Source organism: Budorcas taxicolor, chromosome 21 (assembly GCF_023091745.1).
Source record: "Budorcas taxicolor isolate Tak-1 chromosome 21, Takin1.1, whole genome shotgun sequence".
Classification (NCBI taxonomy): Eukaryota; Metazoa; Chordata; class Mammalia; order Artiodactyla; family Bovidae; genus Budorcas; species Budorcas taxicolor.
In genome coordinates this window covers 17,330,808-17,349,034 of record NC_068930.1, presented here as the reverse complement: position 1 = coordinate 17,349,034, position 18,227 = coordinate 17,330,808, and the positions used below count along the sequence as shown (strand labels likewise).

The 18,227-nt window shown below is 47.9% G+C and overlaps 1 protein-coding gene across 2 annotated transcripts in view; it reads left to right on the top strand.

Moving 5' to 3' along the window:
- The window catches only part of SLCO3A1 (solute carrier organic anion transporter family member 3A1), a 375,012-nt gene that overhangs the window by 298,066 nt on the left and 58,719 nt on the right, over positions 1-18,227 (top strand). For both annotated transcript variants that reach the window (XM_052659400.1, XM_052659399.1), the window contains exon 4: positions 1,145-1,408. In XM_052659400.1, the coding sequence (XP_052515360.1) occupies positions 1,145-1,408 (264 nt within the window). The remainder of the gene's footprint in view (positions 1-1,144; positions 1,409-18,227) is intronic.

Here is an 18,227-nt window from a genome sequence, read left to right as displayed (position 1 = left end):
CCAAGGGGGCAACAGAAATGTACATCTTCTTGACTCCAGCTGGAAAGTCAAACAGGTCATAGTACTAGACGGCCACAACACTCACATGGAGCCTCATAGACTCACATGGTAGCATAGACACTGGCTACCGAGCTTTCAGTAGAGGACTGGCCCCCAGACCACAGGCCATCACGGAAGTTTGAATTAACTCATCCTCATCAGCTTCCCTGGTGGCTCAGATGGTTAGAATCCGCCTGCAATGCAGAAGATCCGGGTTCGATCCCTTGGTTGGGAAGATCCCCTGGAGAAGGACATGACTACCCACTCCAGTATTCTTGCTGGAAGAATTAGTCCATAGGGTCGCTAAGAGTCAGGTGTGGCTGAGCAACTAACACATGCACGCACGCACTCACGCACACAGCTTAGGAAAAGAACCCTCACCATGAATATTAAGCTCACGTCAATTAAGTGCTTAAGCACACGCCAGACACTGTTCTGAGCACTTTGTGTCTGGTGTGGCTCATCTGATCTTCCGAACTCGATCAGGGTGAGTACCGTCATAATAATCAGCATTCTACAGATCGGTCGGCTGAGGCGTAGAGAGTTCAGATCGCTAGCCTGAGGTCGCACTGCAAAAAGTGGCCAGGGTTTCTTTTCAGGTATCCTGGCTCTTGGTTTCTATTCTGCACTGCCCTGTATGATCTGTGAACCAATTTAAGGCTGGGAGAGTGGGGTGTGGAAGGGAATCTCAGGGTAGCAGCTTTGTGGGGGGGTGAGTGTGAACATCCATACTAAAAACACACCCTTGAACGATTAATGTTTCTGTCCTCCTGTACTTTTGTTAGCAGACCTTGGCAGCTCTGCCAAGTCAGTCAATGCCAGCCTAAATTCAGGGGGTGTCTGGCTTCTCACTGTTTTTGTTTAGACAGATACAAGCACGAAGTAGACAAGAAAATTAAGGAGGGAATGCCATCAGCCTTCAGCTTGGGGAAAACCAGAGCACAGCTAGGAGGCCGCAGGCTGCTTTGCCCATTGTCCACTCTTCCCTACCCCAGGCCATTTCCTGAGCCCCTGGCCTGTCTGTAGAGCTGATTGCAAGCCTCAGCCAAGTGCCCGGCCCTACCAGGTGCTCTCCTGTTAACCACGCTGTTTCTGGTTGTTGCAGGTAACCTGGACATCACCCCAGACGACCCCCGCTGGATCGGAGCCTGGTGGGGTGGCTTTCTGCTCTGCGGTGCCTTACTCTTTTTCTCTTCCGTCTTGATGTTCGGGTTTCCACAGTCTCTGCCCCCGCACTCAGACCCCGCCCTGGAGAGCGAGCAGGCCATGCTCTCCGAAAGAGAATACGAGAGACCCAAGCCCAGCAACGGGGTCCTGAGACACCCCCTGGAGCCAGACAGCAGCGCCTCCTGCTTCCAGCAGCTGAGAGGTAAGGACGCCTCCTTCTCGAGGGACGCTCAGGACCGGATGCTGGGGGACTTGAAATAGAATCCCGTTGGTTTTACATGATCTGCCTTCCCTGGTCCTGTGCTTAACTGACCCCTGAGAAGTAAATGCACTTTATAAAGCAAAAACAAAGGGACTACCATTTATTGAAGGGGGAGCAGACGAGATCCTCCCAGCTGAGAGCCCAGTGGCTAACATTGCACCTGGTGTAGGATAAATATGTGTCTGTAGAAGGAAGAAAGTGGGGAGGGAAGGAGGGAGCCGGGTGTTTCACGCCCCCGCCCCCCACCCCGAGCCCCGCTTGGAACTCTTCCAGGCCACTTGCAAACACATGAAAGCAGGAAAAGGCTTTGAAGCTGGTTCTCTTTGCCTGATGCAGGCGCTCTTGAAAAGCCACATCCAGAGTGCATTTCCTTAGATTCTCTCTGGCCTTCCAGCCCCTCCATTAGAGATGAGAGCCATGTTCCTCTGGAAGGAAATATTAACTCAAGTCTTGATAACGAAGTCCCACTTCAGAGCATGGCAAAACGTTCACCATCGTTTTTAGAGGGAAAAGAAGTGCATCTTTTTTTCACAAAGGAGACACAAACAGTGATGCAGAATGAAAATGAGGAGTACCCCCCCGACACCCCCTGGTGCTTTCTATATTTGGCTCAGCCTCTTAGAGGTGAGGGTGATGACAGGGAGCCTCAAAGCTGCCCCCTCCCTACTTGAGAGAGATGTGCAGTGCTCCCTAATTCAAGGACGCCTTCTTGCTGGGTGTCCTGAAGAACGTGCTAGATTTGGGAAGCGGGCAGGAGCAAGGCTGGGGCGTTCCTTCTCGGTGAGGCTGGGGTGGGAAAGAAGTGGACGGTGACTTCTTTGCAGGAACCAGGCATGTGGCCTGGCCCGCCGTCAGCAGTTGCCGCCTTGGGCTCGCAGTGCTTGCTTTAGAGGTCTGCTGAGTGACTCTACTGAGCTCTAATGAGGGGCACTGTCTCTGGAGATGCTTGAGAACGGTGGCAAGAACCTCAGGTGACCTTGAACTCAGATCCCCATCCCACCCTTCACCGGCCCTGTGGTTATTACCCGGTCCATGCTTCATCTCCACGAGCGTGGAGTTGTAACACGGTTCCTGGGTGACAGCCTGGTCTTGAGAATTCAGGCACTGCCCGTGGAGACTGTCTGTGAATACCACCTGGTAGCCAGGGAGGGATTCAAGGAACTGTGCTAATTCCCAGAAGATGCTAATTTAAGAACCCAATGTCCTATTCGACTCCGTGTTCTGTGACGGCTTCTACCAAAGCTGTAGCGTGGAATTGTCTGTGGACAATCTTAAGATCCGTCTCTCTAAGTATCAGAGCACACTGTTAGATGAGAGAGTGAGCGTTCGTTGCTCAGTCGTGTCTGACACTTTGCGACCCCATGGACTGTAGCCCGCCACGCTCCTCTGTCCATGGAATTCTCCAGGCATGAATACTGGAATGGGCTGCCATTTCCTTCTCCAGGGGATCTTCCTGACCCAGGGATAGAACCTGAATCTTTCTCGCATTACAGGCAAATTCTTTACGTCTGAGCCATCGACTATAAGTTTATTTTTTTATTAGATGAGAAAGCCACCTGCTTTGTATTTTCTGAGGTTGCCTTGGCTTAGAGTCTTAGGGGTCTGTGCTTTATAAAATAAGACTCCCCAAACAGGTCCCCTTCAGGAGCCCCTAGGTGGCTGGAGGGTGATACTTGCTGCCCCCCTGATAGCGCAGCTGGCCACAGCGTCCCAGGGACCAGATTCACGGCAACAGCTGGGGCTGGCGTGAGAGAGGGCCTTGCAGACACTCGGACCTATGTGGTGGCCGCCTGTCCAGGTATTAGGTTGGCAGTACAGTTCCTTTGGGTTTTCCTGTAACATCTTAATGGCAAAACCTGAACAAACCTTTTGGCCAACCCAACATTTCCTCACCCCAGGATGGCTTGCTTTCCTGAGGCTCTCATGGTAAGACCGATACCTGTAATCTCTTGCCTTTCATCTCTGGGGATACACAGATTTTTTTAAAAAGATACAATTGTGCCATCAAAGAACTCACCATCCAGTGCAGGGACAGGCCAGCAAGCCAGCAAGGCGGCCTAAGGTGGTGACAATGACAGCGCCAGGCAGCCCTGCATTATGGAAATACAACAGACGCAAGGAAGGCAGGGCTTGGGTCGTCCCAGACAGAGCTGAGCCACGTCTGGAGGATGTCACAGCTTCAGAACACTCAGGCTCCGGTCCAGTCTCTGGTTAGCCCATTTGTTAGTTCAGTCACCATTTTCTGAGACTCTGCCAGCTCCTGGGACACAGGAGTGGGTGAAGAATCTGCCTGCAATGCCGGAGACCCAGGTTCAATCCCTAGATCGGGAAGATCTCCTGGAGAAGGAAATGGCAACCCACTCCAGTCTTCTTGCCTGGAGAATCCCATGGACAGAGGAGCCTGGGGGACTTCAGTCCACAGGGTCATAAGAGTCAGACACGACTTAGCAACTAAGTCACCAGCAGCAGGGACACAGCAGTGAGCAAGGAAGCGTACATGCTGGAGCTTATATGATAGGAGGGGAGGCCTGCAGTGGACAAAGCTGAAGCAGTGGCAGGGTGAGTGCTGGATGTACTGTGGCTGGCCTGGCAAGTACACAGATGGGCAAACAGGGTGGAGGCTCCCAGACCAGAGCCTCCACAGTTATAGCCCGTGTATATGTGGGCTCCCCTCCGATAATTAATGGTTTTTAATCTAGAATTAGTGACTCCCAGTGGCACCAGATCCAGTAACGGACCTAAAGGATGTCCTAGCAGGAGAGGAAGGCAGTGCATCTAGAAGAATCCCCAGGAGCCAGAGTCCAGTGGAGTAAGCTATTATGGGAATCCACAAATTTTACACTTGCCAGCTCATGAAGACGGGGCCATGGTGGTTTAGAGCCTTCATTTTTTCCACCTGAAAAATGATGAAGTGTTTCTGCCACATGGACATTTCCACCAAAAGCACCACATGATGCTGCCAGGCACTCCCAAACTCTTTAATCTGATTTGCAGCCTGGAAAGCCCAACTGGTCTGCATACAGCATGCAGCACGCTTCCGAGTACAGATAAGCTGAGCATTGTCGCACATGTTGGTGAAGATGTCCTTTTCATTATAGGGGACTGGAATGCAAAAATAAGAAGTCAAGAAACACCTGGAGTAACAGACAAATTTGGCCTTGGAATACGGAATGAAGCAGGGCAAACATGAATAGAGTTTTGCCAAGAAAATGCACTGGTCATAGCAAACACCCTCTTCCAACAACATAAGAGAAGACTCTACACATGGACATCACCAGATGGTCAACACCGAAATCAGATTGATTATATTCTTTGCAGCCAAAGATGGAGAAGCTCTATACAGTCAACAAAAACAAGACCAGGAGCTGACTGTGGCTCAGATCATGACCTCCTCATTGCCAAATTCAGACTTAAAGTGAAAAAATAAGGGAAAACCACTAGACCATTCAGGTATGACCTAAATCAAATCCCTTATGATTATACAGTGGAAGTGAGAAATAGATTTAAGGGCCTAGATCTGATAGAGTGCCTGATGAACTATGGACAGAGGATCATGACATTGTACAGGAGACAGGGATCAAGACCATCCCCATGGAAAAGAAATGCGAAAAAGCAAAATGGCTGTCTGAGGAGGCCTTACAAATAGCTGTGAAAAGAGAAGTGAAAAGCAAAGGAGAAAAGGAAAGATATAAGCATCTGAATGCAGTGTTCCAAAGAATAGCAAGAAGAGATAAGAAAGCCTTCCTCAGCGATCAATGTAAAGAAATAGAGAAAAAGAACAGAATGGGAAAGACTAGAGATCTCTTCAAGAAAATTAGAGACACCAAGGGAACATTTCATGCAAAGATGGGCTTGATAAAGGACAGAAATGGTATGGACCTAACAGAAGCAGAAGATGTTAAGAAGACCTGGCAAGAATACACAGAAGAACTATACAAAAAAGATCTTCATGACCAAGATAATCACGATGGTGTGATCACTCACCTAGAGCCAGACGTCCTGGAATGTGAAGTCAAGTGGGCCTTCGAAAGCATCACTACGAACAAAGCTAGTGGAGGTGATGGAATTCCAGTTGAGCTGTTTCAAACCCTGAAAGATGATGCTGTGAAAGTGCTGCACTCAATATGCCAGCAAATTTGGAAAACTCAGCAGTGGCCACAGGACTGGAAAAGGTCAGTTTTCATGCCAGTCTCAAATGCAATGCCAAAGAATGCTCAAACTACCACACAATTGCACTCATCTCACATGCTAGTAAAGTAATGCTCAAAATTCTCCAAGCCAGGCTTCAGCAATACGGGAACTGTGAACTTCCAGATGTTCAAGCTGGTTTTAGAAAAGGCAGAGGAACCAGAGATCAAATTGCCAACATCTGCTGGATCATGGAAAAAGCAAGAGAGTTCCAGAAAAACATCTATTTCTGCTTTATTGACTATGCCAAAGCCTTTGACTGTGTGGATCACAATGAACTGTGGAAAATTCTGAAAGAGATGGGAATACCAGACAACCTGACCTGCCTCTTGAGAAACCTGTATGCAGGTCAGGAAGCAACAGTTAGAACTGGACATGGAACAACAGACTGGTTCCAAATAGGAAAAGGAATATGTCAAGGCTGGATATTGTCACCCTGCTTATTTAACTTCTATGCAGAGTACATCATGAGAAACGCTGGGCTGGAAGCAGCACAAGCTGGAATCAAGATTGCCGGGAGAAATATCAATAACCTCAGATATGCAGATGACACCACCCTTATGGCAGAGAGGAACTAAAAAGCCTCTTGACGAAAGTGAAAGAGGAGAGTGAAAAAGTTGGCTTAAAGCTCAACATTCAGAAAATGAAGATCATGGCCTCTGGTCCCATCACTTCATGGGAAATAGTTGGGGAAACAGTGGAAACAGTGTCAGACTTTATTTTTTTGGGCTCCAAAGTCACTGCAGATGGTGCCTGCAGCCATGAAATTAAAAGACGCTTACTCCTTGGAAGAAAAGTTATGACCAACCTAGACAGCATATTCCAAAGCGGAGACATTACTTTGGCGACTAACCTCCGTCTAGTCAAGGCTCTGGTTTTTCCTGTGGTCATGTATGGATGTGAGAGTTGGACTGTGAAGAAGGCTGAGCGCCAAAGAATTGATGCTTTTGAACTGTGGTGTTGGAGAAGACTCTTGAGAGTCCCTTGGACTGCAAGGAGATCCAACCAGTCCATTCTGAAGGAGATCAGCCCTGGGATTTCTTTGGAGGAATGATGCTGAAGCTGAAACTCTAGTACTTTGGCCACCTCATGCGAAGAGTTGACTCATTGGAAAAGACTCTGATGCTGGGAGGGATTGGGGGCAGGAGGAGAAGGGGATGACAGAGGATGAGATGGCTGGATGGCATCACGGACTCGATGGACGTGAGTCTGAGTGAACTCCAGGAGTTGGTGATGGACGGGGAGGCCTGGCGTGCTGCGATTCACGGGGTCGCAAAGAGTCGGACACGACTGAGTAACTGAACTGAACTGACATGGATCTATAGGCTGCGGTTTCTCATTCATTTCATTTGAGCTTGCTGTTGTTCAGTCACTAAGCTGTGTCTGGCTTTCTGTGACCCCATGGACTGCAGCACTCCAGGCTTCCCTGTCCTTCACTATCTTCCAGAGTTTATTCAGACTCATATGCTTCGAGTGAATGATGCCATCCGACCATCTCATCCTCTGTCATTGCCTTCTTCTCCTGCCCTCCATCTTTCCCAGCATCAGGGTCTTTTCCAATGAGTCAGCACTTCACATCAGGTGGCCAAAGTATCAGAGCTTCAGCATCAGTCCTTCCAATGAATATTCAGAACTGATTTCTTTAGGACGGACTGGTTGGATCTCCTTGCTCCCCAAGGGACTCTCAAGAGTCTTCTCCAGCACCACAGCTCAACAGCATCAGTTCCTCAGCGCTCAGCCTTCTTTATGGCCTAGTTCTCACATCTGTACTTGACCACTACTAAAGGGCTTCTAGTCTAGCCATCAACCTGTGTGTCCTGCCAAGCTCTCTATATAGCAAAGGTCCCTGAGAAGATCTGGCATAAGAATAGCCACACCATCCCCCTCCCCGCTGGGACTGAAACACAGCCTCTTCTGCTCTGGGAGGGCCATATGGCTCCTCACCTGGGTCTAAACCCAGCTCAGCCACTTCCTAATCATGCACCCCTAGCCATGCCATTCAACTCCCCTTGGTTTTACCATGTGGTGTCTGGTGTAACTTTACAGAGGCTGCATAAGGTCAATATTAGGACTTAGCTCTGTTTATAGGTTAACAGCAGTGGTCCCCAACCTTTTTGGAACTAGGTACAGGTTTCATCGAAGACACCAGTTTTCCAGTGACTCAAGCACATTGCATTTATTGTGCACTTCTGTTACTGTTACATCAACTCCACCTCAGGTCATCAGGCGTTAGATCCCAGAGGCTGGGGACCCTGGTAGGACACAGAGCTCCTGTTCAGTGACATAGGACTTCAAACCTGTGATCCCTTTCCAGTGCTCTCTCCCCTCAAAGCAGGGTCTGAAGGTCTGTTTCTACAAAGCTGGCCACCGGTTGGGTTTTGCTATGAGAAGGTGAGAGATGGAAAGCTCAGAATCTTTTCCAGAACTGTGTAGAAAAGCAGTCACTTCTTCCACAGCCCAGAAGTCCCTGTCTGGTGGTGACTGTCCCATAACCAGTTCACAAAGCAGGCAGCTGGCGAACAAATGCTTGGGCTCATAAAACTCTAGCATCTCCCCCAAGTGGGAGCCTATACATCCAAGACACGTTTTTGCCTCTCAGCTGTGCCATCAAATAACTTTTCCTTCCTGGCTCTAAGTCCCCTCATCTCTCATCTTGTTCTTCAGCACATTTTGCTGGGTCACCTTTCAGGAGCCCCCACATGCCTCCCCCTTGTGCTGTGTCCACTCTTCCCCCTGTCCAGGCTTCCCCATCCTTCAGCATCTCCTGGAGCTTGCTCAAACTCACGTCCATCGAGTCGGTGATGCCATCCAACCATCTCTTCCTCTGTTATCCCCTTCTCCTCCCGCCCTCAGTCTTTCCCAGCAACAGGGTCTTTTCCAGTGAGTCAGCTCTTCCCATCAAGTGGCCAAAGGACTGGAGCTTCAGCTTCAGCATCAGTCCTTCCAATGAATGTTCAAGACTGATTTCCTTTAGGATGGACTGGTTGGATCTCCTTGCAGTCCAAGGGACTCTCAAGAGTCTCCTCCAACACCACAGTTCAAAAGCATCAATTCTTTGCCACTCAGCCTTCTTTGTGGTCCAACTCTCACATCCATTCATGACTACTGAAAAAAACATATCTTTGACTATACATACCTTTGTCAGCAAAGTGATGGTTCTGCTTTTTAATATGCTATCTCAGTTTGTCATAGCTTTTCTTCCAAGGAACAAGCTTAATTTCGTGGCTGCAGTCATCGTCCAGTGATTTTGGAGACCCAAAAAATAGTCTGTCACTATTTTCATTATTTCCCCCATCTATTTGCCATGAAGTGATGGGACTTAATGCCATAACCTTAGTTTTTTGAATATTGAGTTTTAAGCCAACTTTATCACTCTCCTCTTTTACTTTCATCAAGAGGCTTCTTAGTTCCTCCTCACTTTCTGCCATAAGAGTGGTGTCATCTGCATATCTGAGGTTATTGATATTTCTCCCAGCAATCTTGATTCCAGCTTGAGCTTCATTCAGTCCAGTGTTTCTCATGATGTACTCTGCATAGAAGTTAAATAAGCAGGGTGACAATATGCAGCCTTGATCCACTGCTTTCCAAATTTTGAACCAGTCTTTAGTTCCATGTCTGGTTCTAACTATTGCTTCTTTACCTGCATACAGGTTTCTCAGGAGACAGGTAAGGTGGTCTGGTATTCATTCCCATCTCCTTAAGAATTTTCCACAGTTTGTTGTGATCCACACAGTCAAAGGCTTTAGCATAGTCAATGAAGCAGAAGTAGATGTTTTTCTAGAATTCCCTTGCTTTTCCTATGATCCAGCAGATGTTGGCAGTTTCATCTCTGGTCCCTCTGCCTTTTCTAAATCCAGCTTGAACATCTGGAAGTTCTTGGTTCACATACTGTTGAAGCCTAGCTTGAAGGATTTTGAGCATCACTTGACTAGCATGTGAAATGAGCGCAATTGTGCCATAATTTGAACATTCTTTGGCATTGCCTTTCTTTGAGATTGGAATGAAAACTGGCCTTTTCCAGTCCGGTGGACATTGCTGAGTTTTCCAAATTTGCTGACATATTGAGTGCAACACTTTCACAGCATCATCTTTCAGGATTTGAAATAGCTCAACTGGAATTCCATCACCTCCACTAGCTTTGTTCCTAATAATGTTCCTAAGGCCCACTTGACTTCACACTCCAAGATGTCTGGCTCTAGGTGAGTGATCACACCATCATGGTTATCTGGGTCATTAGGATCTTTTTGTACAGTTTTTCTATGTGCAGTTCTTCTTGCCACCTCTTCTTAATATCTTCTGCTTCTATTAGGTCCATACCATTTCTGTCCTTTATTGAGCCCATCTTTGCATGACTTGTTCCCTTGGTATCTTTAATTTTCTTGATGAGATCTCTAGTCTTTCCCATCCTATTGTTTGCCTCTATTTCTTTGCCTTGTTCACTTAGGCTTTCTTTTTTTTTTTTTTTTTTTTTATTTTTACTTTATGTTACTTTACAATACTGTATTGGTGAGATGGATGAAACACTTAGGCTTTCTTATCTCTCTTTGCTATTCTTTGAAACTCTGCATTCAGATGGGTGTATCTTTTTCTCCTTTGCCTTTCACTTCTCATCTTTTCTTAGCAGTTTGTCTGACACGTATTAATAGGTGATAGGGGTTGAATTAATGAATGAGTAAATCAAGGAACACTTTCTTGCCAGTGTGCACGTGCATACACGCTCACACACACATACACACAATAGCAGTTAGCGTTTGCTTTCCATACACTGTCATTTAATCCTCCCCAGCCCCACAAGAGTCCCTCCCAGCCCCAAGTAGTGCACTGATACCATTTAACAGACAAGGAGATTAAAGCTTGCAGTTGGAAAGGAAAGGCTGTTGGAGCCGTGGGAGGGCCTCAGTGCCTATCTTCTCTTTTAAAAAATTTTTTTTATTGATCATTTATTTATTTACTTGGCTGCCTCGGGTATTAGTTGTGGCATGCGGGATCTTCTGTTGTGGCATGTAGACTCACTAATTGTGGTGTGCAGGCTTAGTTGATCCAACAGATGCAAGATCTTAGTTCCCCAACCAGGGATCGAACCTACATCCCCTGCATTGCGAGGAAGATTCTTAACCATTGGACCACCAGGGAAGTCTGGGTGCCCGACTTCTTGACCACAACATTGTGTTGCACCTTTGGACAATACACAGGCCCTCTGTTAAAGAAAAAGTGGCATCAGCAGGTCCTAAGTGACTTTTCAACAGCGTGCAATAAAACTGTGGCTCAGTCATGAAGTGAAAGTCGATCAGTCATGTCTGACTCTTTGTGACCCCATGGACGATACAGTCTATGGAATTCTCCAGGCCAGAGTTCTGGAGTGGGTAGCCATTCCCTTCTCCAGGGGATCTCCCCAACCCAGGGATCGAACCCAGGTCTCCCACAATGCAGGCGGATTCTTTACCGTCTGAGCCACCAGGGGAGCTCTTGTCTACTTGCTCCCTCTCCAAAGGAGAAACTGCAGAGCCCGACTCTAGAGGACCTTCATTTTTAGGGGAATGAAATCTCCCCGGGTTGATACCTTCCCCAACCCTCTCCCCACTCATACCCCTGATGCCATCCATCACCAGGTTCCGTTGACTTTCCACCTAAATATCTCTCAGACATCCTGCACGTGGCCTCTCACGCTCCAGTCTGTCCTGACCCCTCCAAGCTGTCATCCACCCTAGGATGTGTTCACAGTGCGTCTAATCCCGATAGACAGAGGCTGAGCCCTTGACCTCACCACCAGCCCCGTGAGGCTGTGCCCTCCAGGCTCTCCCCACTCCTGCCGCCCTGTTCCTGCCACACCAGCCTCACCTCTCCAGCCTCCTTTTGGTCCTCTGTATTCCCAGGACTTTGCACTTGCTGTTCCCATTTCGGGGATTCTGATCCCATCTTCAGACATCAGCTCACACATCACTTCCCCAAGGACATTTTCCTGACATCCCTAGGGCACCCCCTCCACAGCATGTTGCTCTCTGTGTCATAATCAGTGAGTGACCTTTGTTGGAGTTATCACCGCCCCCAGAAGCTCCGTGAGGCAGGGACCACATCTCTTTGCCCATGCCCTTGTATTCAGTTGGCCAAAAAGTTCATTCAGGTTTTTCCGTAAGATGTTACAGAAAACCCTGACAGACGTTTTGGCCAACCCAGTATGTGGCTGGTGCTCAGTATACCCATCTGATAAACTCTGGGTTACATGGATGGGAAAGGCTCTGAAGCTGGGAAAGATTGAAGGCAGAAGGAGAAGAGGGAGACAGCAGATGAGATGGTTGGATGACATCTCTGATTCAATGGACATGAACTTGGGCAAACTCCAGGAGATGGTGAGGGTCAGGGAGGGCTGGCGTGCTGCAGTCCACGATGGCAAAGAGCCAGACACGACTGAGTGACTGAATGACAACACGTGGAGGGCTGGACAGGTACTGCCCAGCTCAGCATGGTTTGCTGCCTCTCCTAAAGCCATCGTCACCCACAGTCCCTCCCAGGGTTTTGACCTGTGTTTGACGCACTCACAGACACTGGCTGGTGGAGCTGTAGGGTAAGGGAGTTAAGAGAAGGCGAGGTTTGGAAAAAGAACAAGACGGGCACTTTCCAGGAACAGATCACCTTTAATGAGGCGAGAAGGGGCGGCAGTCAGATTAGTGAGCTCCTGCACTAACCCAAGAAAAGGATAAGGATATATAGGCATGTATGTGGAAAGCTACTGTCTTAAGGGGGCCTGTTCTTCTCCAGGGTTGTTCGGAGTAGTTATCTATTAAAAGGCTGGGACGAGGAGTTCCGCCTGGGAGCTGGGTGTAATCAACCTTAATGTCCATTTTTTCTTCAGGTGAGAGGGTTCTTTGCTTTGCATAGAATGGTGGGGAGTACCCGGAGGGGAGTTTTAACTCCGGGCTCTTTTGAACCTTGTAACTTTCCTTCAGGAGCAGGAGCTCCACCTGGGCTGAGTGTCCGGCTGGCTCCGGGTGGCTTTCCTATGTGTGGAGGAGAGTCTTCTCCTGACACTGAATCAGAGTCTGCTGACCCAGCGGCTCTGCTGCCCTGCCCTGTGCCTTTGGGTCAGGTCTTGACTTGCCCGTCTTCCTGGCAGGTGTCTTGCTGTTTAGGCAGAGTGCATCGTCACCAGCCCCCACCTCTGCACTTCCCACTCTTCCATGGGAGGTCGTTAGCCCACGCTGGGACCCGGTTCATGCCTCCAGCGTCGGCTTCTCTGCCAAGCCGCCTCCATCATTTGCGAGCCAGTGGTCGGTTTCTGCCACATTTTTCCTAATTAGAGGCTTGTGCCTTTCGGCGTAATGTTATTACGGGGAGCCTGGTGATCTGCGAGTCCTTGTTCCGCAGGCTGAACGGCTGAGTGTGTTTTATCATGCTATTTGTCTTCCAAGCTATGCTCCCCCATTGTGTGAATTTCCCGTTAGAGTCTTTCTTGATTCCATGGCCCAGGAAACTGTCTGCCGTCCCAGCCTCTTGGAATCCTGTGCCAGGCTGTGGGTCTGATGCAGCCGTGCCACAGGAGTTGTGTTTACAGGTCCCCAGGGGACGCGTCAGTGGCGTCACTGTGTTTATATCGTCTTCGATGGAGGACACACTGGGGGTTATGTCTGTTATTCAGCCACAGCTCCCCATCTCAAGTTATTTTAACAAAGTGCCTGAAGTGAGCATACGTGAGGGCACCTGGCACCATGCCTGGTTCACTGTCGATGCCCCTCATGCTTTTGGAAAAAAGGGAGGGAGGGAGGGAATAACTAGAAGACAGCATTTCCCAGCAGGGGCTCCTTGGAACACGAATCCTCTGCGATGCCCAAAGAAGTACAGTTCAGCAACATTAACAGGGAGGAGTGGTTCCATGGGTAAATAAGACTGTCTGTATGCTGTGATGCTCTTGGAGATTCATAGACTATGTCTGTGTTAAAGGCTCTGAGAAGGCCAGCTGTATGGAAAGCTGGCTGACTTTGTTTCTTATACATTTCTCAGACTTCTGTGATCCGAGCACTCTTACTCAGGTCAGCTCTTTAGGCAGTTGTGAAATGTTGCCACAGTACAGGCTAGAAAGTGGCGACGATTATGGGAGGTTCAAAGGCTAGAAGGTGGCGAGGATTATGGGAGGTTCAAAGGGGTGCCGTGAGGACCCCAGAGGAAGGATTCGAAGACAGGTGCCTGAAGGATGCAGCTTTTCTGCCTGATCTGGAAGGATGAGCAGGATACGCATGGATGGAGGGGAGAGGAGGGGCTTCTGGGCTGGGATGCCCGAGATGTGCGTAGTTTGGGGAACAGGATTTAGAGAAGATCGTGCTAGAAGACAGGCTGGTCTCAGCTCCCACACCCAGCCGAGTTCCTGGTAACCAAAGCTGCCCAGTAAGTCTTTGGTAAAATTATGAATGAATTATTGAGGGTCTTCTCATTGCCCTTCTAGTGAGACTAGACTTTATTTTATGAGCGCTTGTTTCCCAACCAGGGATTTGTGTCATTGTCACTTGTGGGCCTTCTTTTTTTTTAATAAAGCAGATAAAACTTATTTTAAAATGAAGATCTCATAAATGAAATGCTAGTATTCAGAAAAGAAGTTAATAAATGAAAAAAAAAATTAGGAATGAAAAAAATGCCGTGGACTTTTCTTGAAACACACATATGCAGGGTCCCCATCCGTACAAATAATGATTCTGAGTCGACAGTGGGGGAAGAGAGCTGTGGGAGAGGTGATTCAGGCATCTGAACATCTTGAAAGCTTCCCAGGAGATTCTAAGTGAGCTCTCAGTTAAAAAACAAATGTCAGAGCTAAGGGAAATCCCTTAGGGGGTCTATACCATGGGCTAACTTCCCTGGCAGTTGCATATAAGATAAAATGGAGGAGGTGACCTACTGATGAAATAAGGTTGGGAGTCTGTGACATGACTCTTTGAGATTTACACCAGCATTGTAAAAACGCTGAGAAGGCCTGCTGTAATGCCAGCACTTCCAGAAGTAGCATTAGAAAGTGTAAGTTTAGAGATGGGTATGTACGCATGTCAGGTTGAGTGTTTGGCTTCATCATCTTTTCTAGACACTGCTGTTTCTCTGTTCAGACTTCCCAGGAATGAATTCTGCTGTGGTTAGTGGTTTTTATATTTTCTATTTTTTGGAGGCTTTTTTTTTTTTTTTGGTTTTAGTATTGCTTTTGTTGTTGTTGTTTTCTTTCTTTTTCAGAACTGCATAATTTTTATTTGGTTAGTTAGTTTTGCTGTGCCACATGGAATGTGGGATCTTCCTTAACGAGGGATTGGACCTGAGCCCCCTGCATTGGGAGCGTAGAGTCTTCACCACTGAATTTCTAGGGAAGTTCCTCGTTGTGTTTTTGTGACTGCCAAATGAAGTCACCCTGGCCTCCACTGGGATGGGGCACCCTGCTCCCAGAGAAGGTTCTAGAGAAGGCTAACATGAAGTTATAAAAGTGTCTTGTTTGCTTACCAAGAACTCTTGATTTCTATAGTCATTTTCTGTCTGCAGCCAGCATGAAAAGATGCAATATTTGGGGCTGAATGAGAGCCTGCTGTGTCCCAAGCTCCTTTCTCCACCTCCCAGTCCTGTGGAGATCGCTTCTGATTTCGCACTCCTGGTGCTGTGAAATGACTAGGGTGGCCCCAGTTAGGAACTTGCAGGCTTGCAGATGCTAAGCATTCCTCTGTGGACTCTTTGTTCTTGCTTTAAACCAGCTAATGGGCAACCACACTGCTCCTCCTTGGTGGGGCTGTAGGGAGCTGGTGATCTTTAAAGAATCAGTGGAATTGTTGGGCTCTGGGTTGCCCTAACCAATCCATACCCATGTGACACTTGGGTTTCACTTTAGATGCTCATCTCCTATGTGGATGTTTGTTTGTTTGTTTTATTATTTATTTATTAATTATTATTTTTTAATCTTTATTTTACTTTATAATACTGTATTGGTTTTGCCATACATTGACATGAATCCACCACGGGTGTACATGCGATCCCAAACATGAACCCCCCTCCCACCTCTCTCCCCACAACATCCCTCTGGGTCATCCCCGTGCACCAGCCCCAAGCATGCTGTATCCTGCATCGGACATAGACTATTTAACTAAAGGATAATTGCTTTACAATATTGTGTTTGTCTCTGCCATACATCAGCATGAAACAGCATTAGGTACACACATGGCCCCCTGCTCTTGAACCTCCCTCCCACCTCCCACCCCTCTAGGTTGTCACAGAGTCCTAGTTTGAGTCATACAGCAAATTCCCATTGGCTACCTGTTTTACATATGGTAGTGAATATGTTTCCATGGTAATCTCTCCATTCATCCCACCCTTTCCTTCTTCCCCCCACCCCATGTCCACAAGTCTGTTCCTTATGTCTGCGTCTCCATTGCTGCCTTGCAAATAGATTCATCAGTGCCATCTTTCTAGTTTCCATATATATGCTAATATACAATATCTGTTTTTCTCTTTCTGACTCACTTCACTCTGTATAATAGGCCCTAGGTTCATCCGCCGCATTAGAACTGACTCAGGTGTATTCCTTTTTGTGGCTGAGTAATATTCCATTGTATATATGTACCACAGCTTCTTTATCCATTCATCTTTCAATGGACATTTACGGTGCTTCCATGTCCTAGCTGTTTGTGCTGATGGTTTCTCATTTGTTCACTCAAACTATGACCTTCTCTAACAAAGGAGGTGTTACCCTCCACCTATTACCTCACTGAAGATAAAGCCTGATGGTTACTCCTTTCAAATTTGGCTGTGAGAGGGTGCTAGAAGGCCCCTGGGGCAGAGATTAGGGGATGGATCCTCTGTAGTGGTGAGACCACAGGGGGCCCAAGGCTGCCAATCTGGGGCCAAGTTAGTGGTAGGTGCTCATTTCCAGAAGACTACTCAGCTCCATGGGCCTCCCCTCCCACCAGGATTTCTTCCACCCCTGCCTACCTAAGGGGTGGATTGGGCACCTCCAGAATCTGTGATAGAAATGACCATGTTAACTAAGATCCCCACTTCCCTCACAGCCCATGAACCTGTGGAATATGATGTGACCATAAATCAGCCTGTATCTATAGCTAATGTTCCTTAAGAGACTATGACAGTTCCCTTCCAAGGCTATGCAATTCATTTGTTTCCTTATTGGATTCTTTCATCTACCTTGTATGTATTAAGTATCTGCTCTTATTGGGCCTGCAATGCAGGAGACCACGGTTCAATTCCTTGGTCGGGAAGATGTGCTGGAGAAGGGATAGGCTACTCACTCCAGTATTCTTGGGCTTCCCTTTGGCTCAGCTGGTAAAGAATCCGCCTGCAACACAGGAGACCTGGGCTTGTTCCCTGGTTTGGGAAGATCCCCCAGAGAAGGGAAAGGCTACCCACTTCAGTGTTCTGGCCTGGAGAATTCCATAGATTGAATAGACAATGGGGTTGCAAAGAATTGGACATGATTGAGCAACTTTCACTTTGTTTTACCGGGCATGATGCCCACCTCTGGGGCTGGAGCTGCTCCATCTCTTCAGCCCTAGAGCACTAGCTCCTCCTGGGGGACAGACAGGAGGACCCATACCAGGGCATCTGGTGGGGCTGGTGGCGCTGGGATGACAGGCTGTCCTGGGCATGTGTGAACCAGCTCGGCGTCTGGTGAACATTCACACTACCCCATGAAGCTTCATTTTTCTCAGGATTCACTCAACCTTTGCTCTGTTCTTACGCCTCCATGATGGTGTTTTTCCACATCTCCACTATTTCTTCCATCCTCTTTCTTTTTTTTTTTTTTTTTTTGGTCGTGACTTGAGTACTCTAGTTTATCTCACCCAGATCCCCTCATCTCTGTTCTCTTCTGCTTGTGGGTCTCCTATGTTGGGAAGCACTTCATGGTAGCTCACCTTTCAGGAAAATACTGTTCTGTTGACTTGAGTCCCCACCCAGAAACCTGAAGATTTAAAGATGAGTCCCAGAGTGCAGGCAGAATTGAGTTCAAATCCACCCTCCTTCACCTCTTGGTTTTGCATTCTGGGATGTAGATGATTGGGTTTCAGCCTCTCAAGGGAGCCTTGGTTTCCTTGTGTATAAGAAGAGGATGGTAAGACCACCCCCTAGTGTAATAGTTGTGAGAGTTAAAAAGAAACCTCACCACGGTGCCCATTCACCACTGGTTGCCAGGCAGATGTCAGCTGTCTTTGTCATAATTCCTGAGCAGTTGCATAGACTGGCCCCATCTCCCCTCTTGGGGAATGTTAGCCATGCTGTATTGACAACAATGTTATTAAAGAGAAAGTCAAGGTCAATTTCAGTAGAGAGACTTAAGGCAGAGAGATTTGAGGGTCAACGGTAGTATAACTGAGCCCCCACAGTGAACACTCCTCAGGGTACCTCTAATTGCCAGGACAAGCAGTGGACAAGGACTTGTGCCCCCTGACCCCCTGACCCCCTGACCTGCTGAACAGCCCTCTGCAAGAGGGGAATCTTTCTGGAAAGCCCTTGGCCTCCAGGAGCTCTGCTCACCTTCCCCAGTCTCTTCCACACTCTGTTGATGCACCACATCTGATCACAGACATTCCAACAGCGAGTCTGAGGG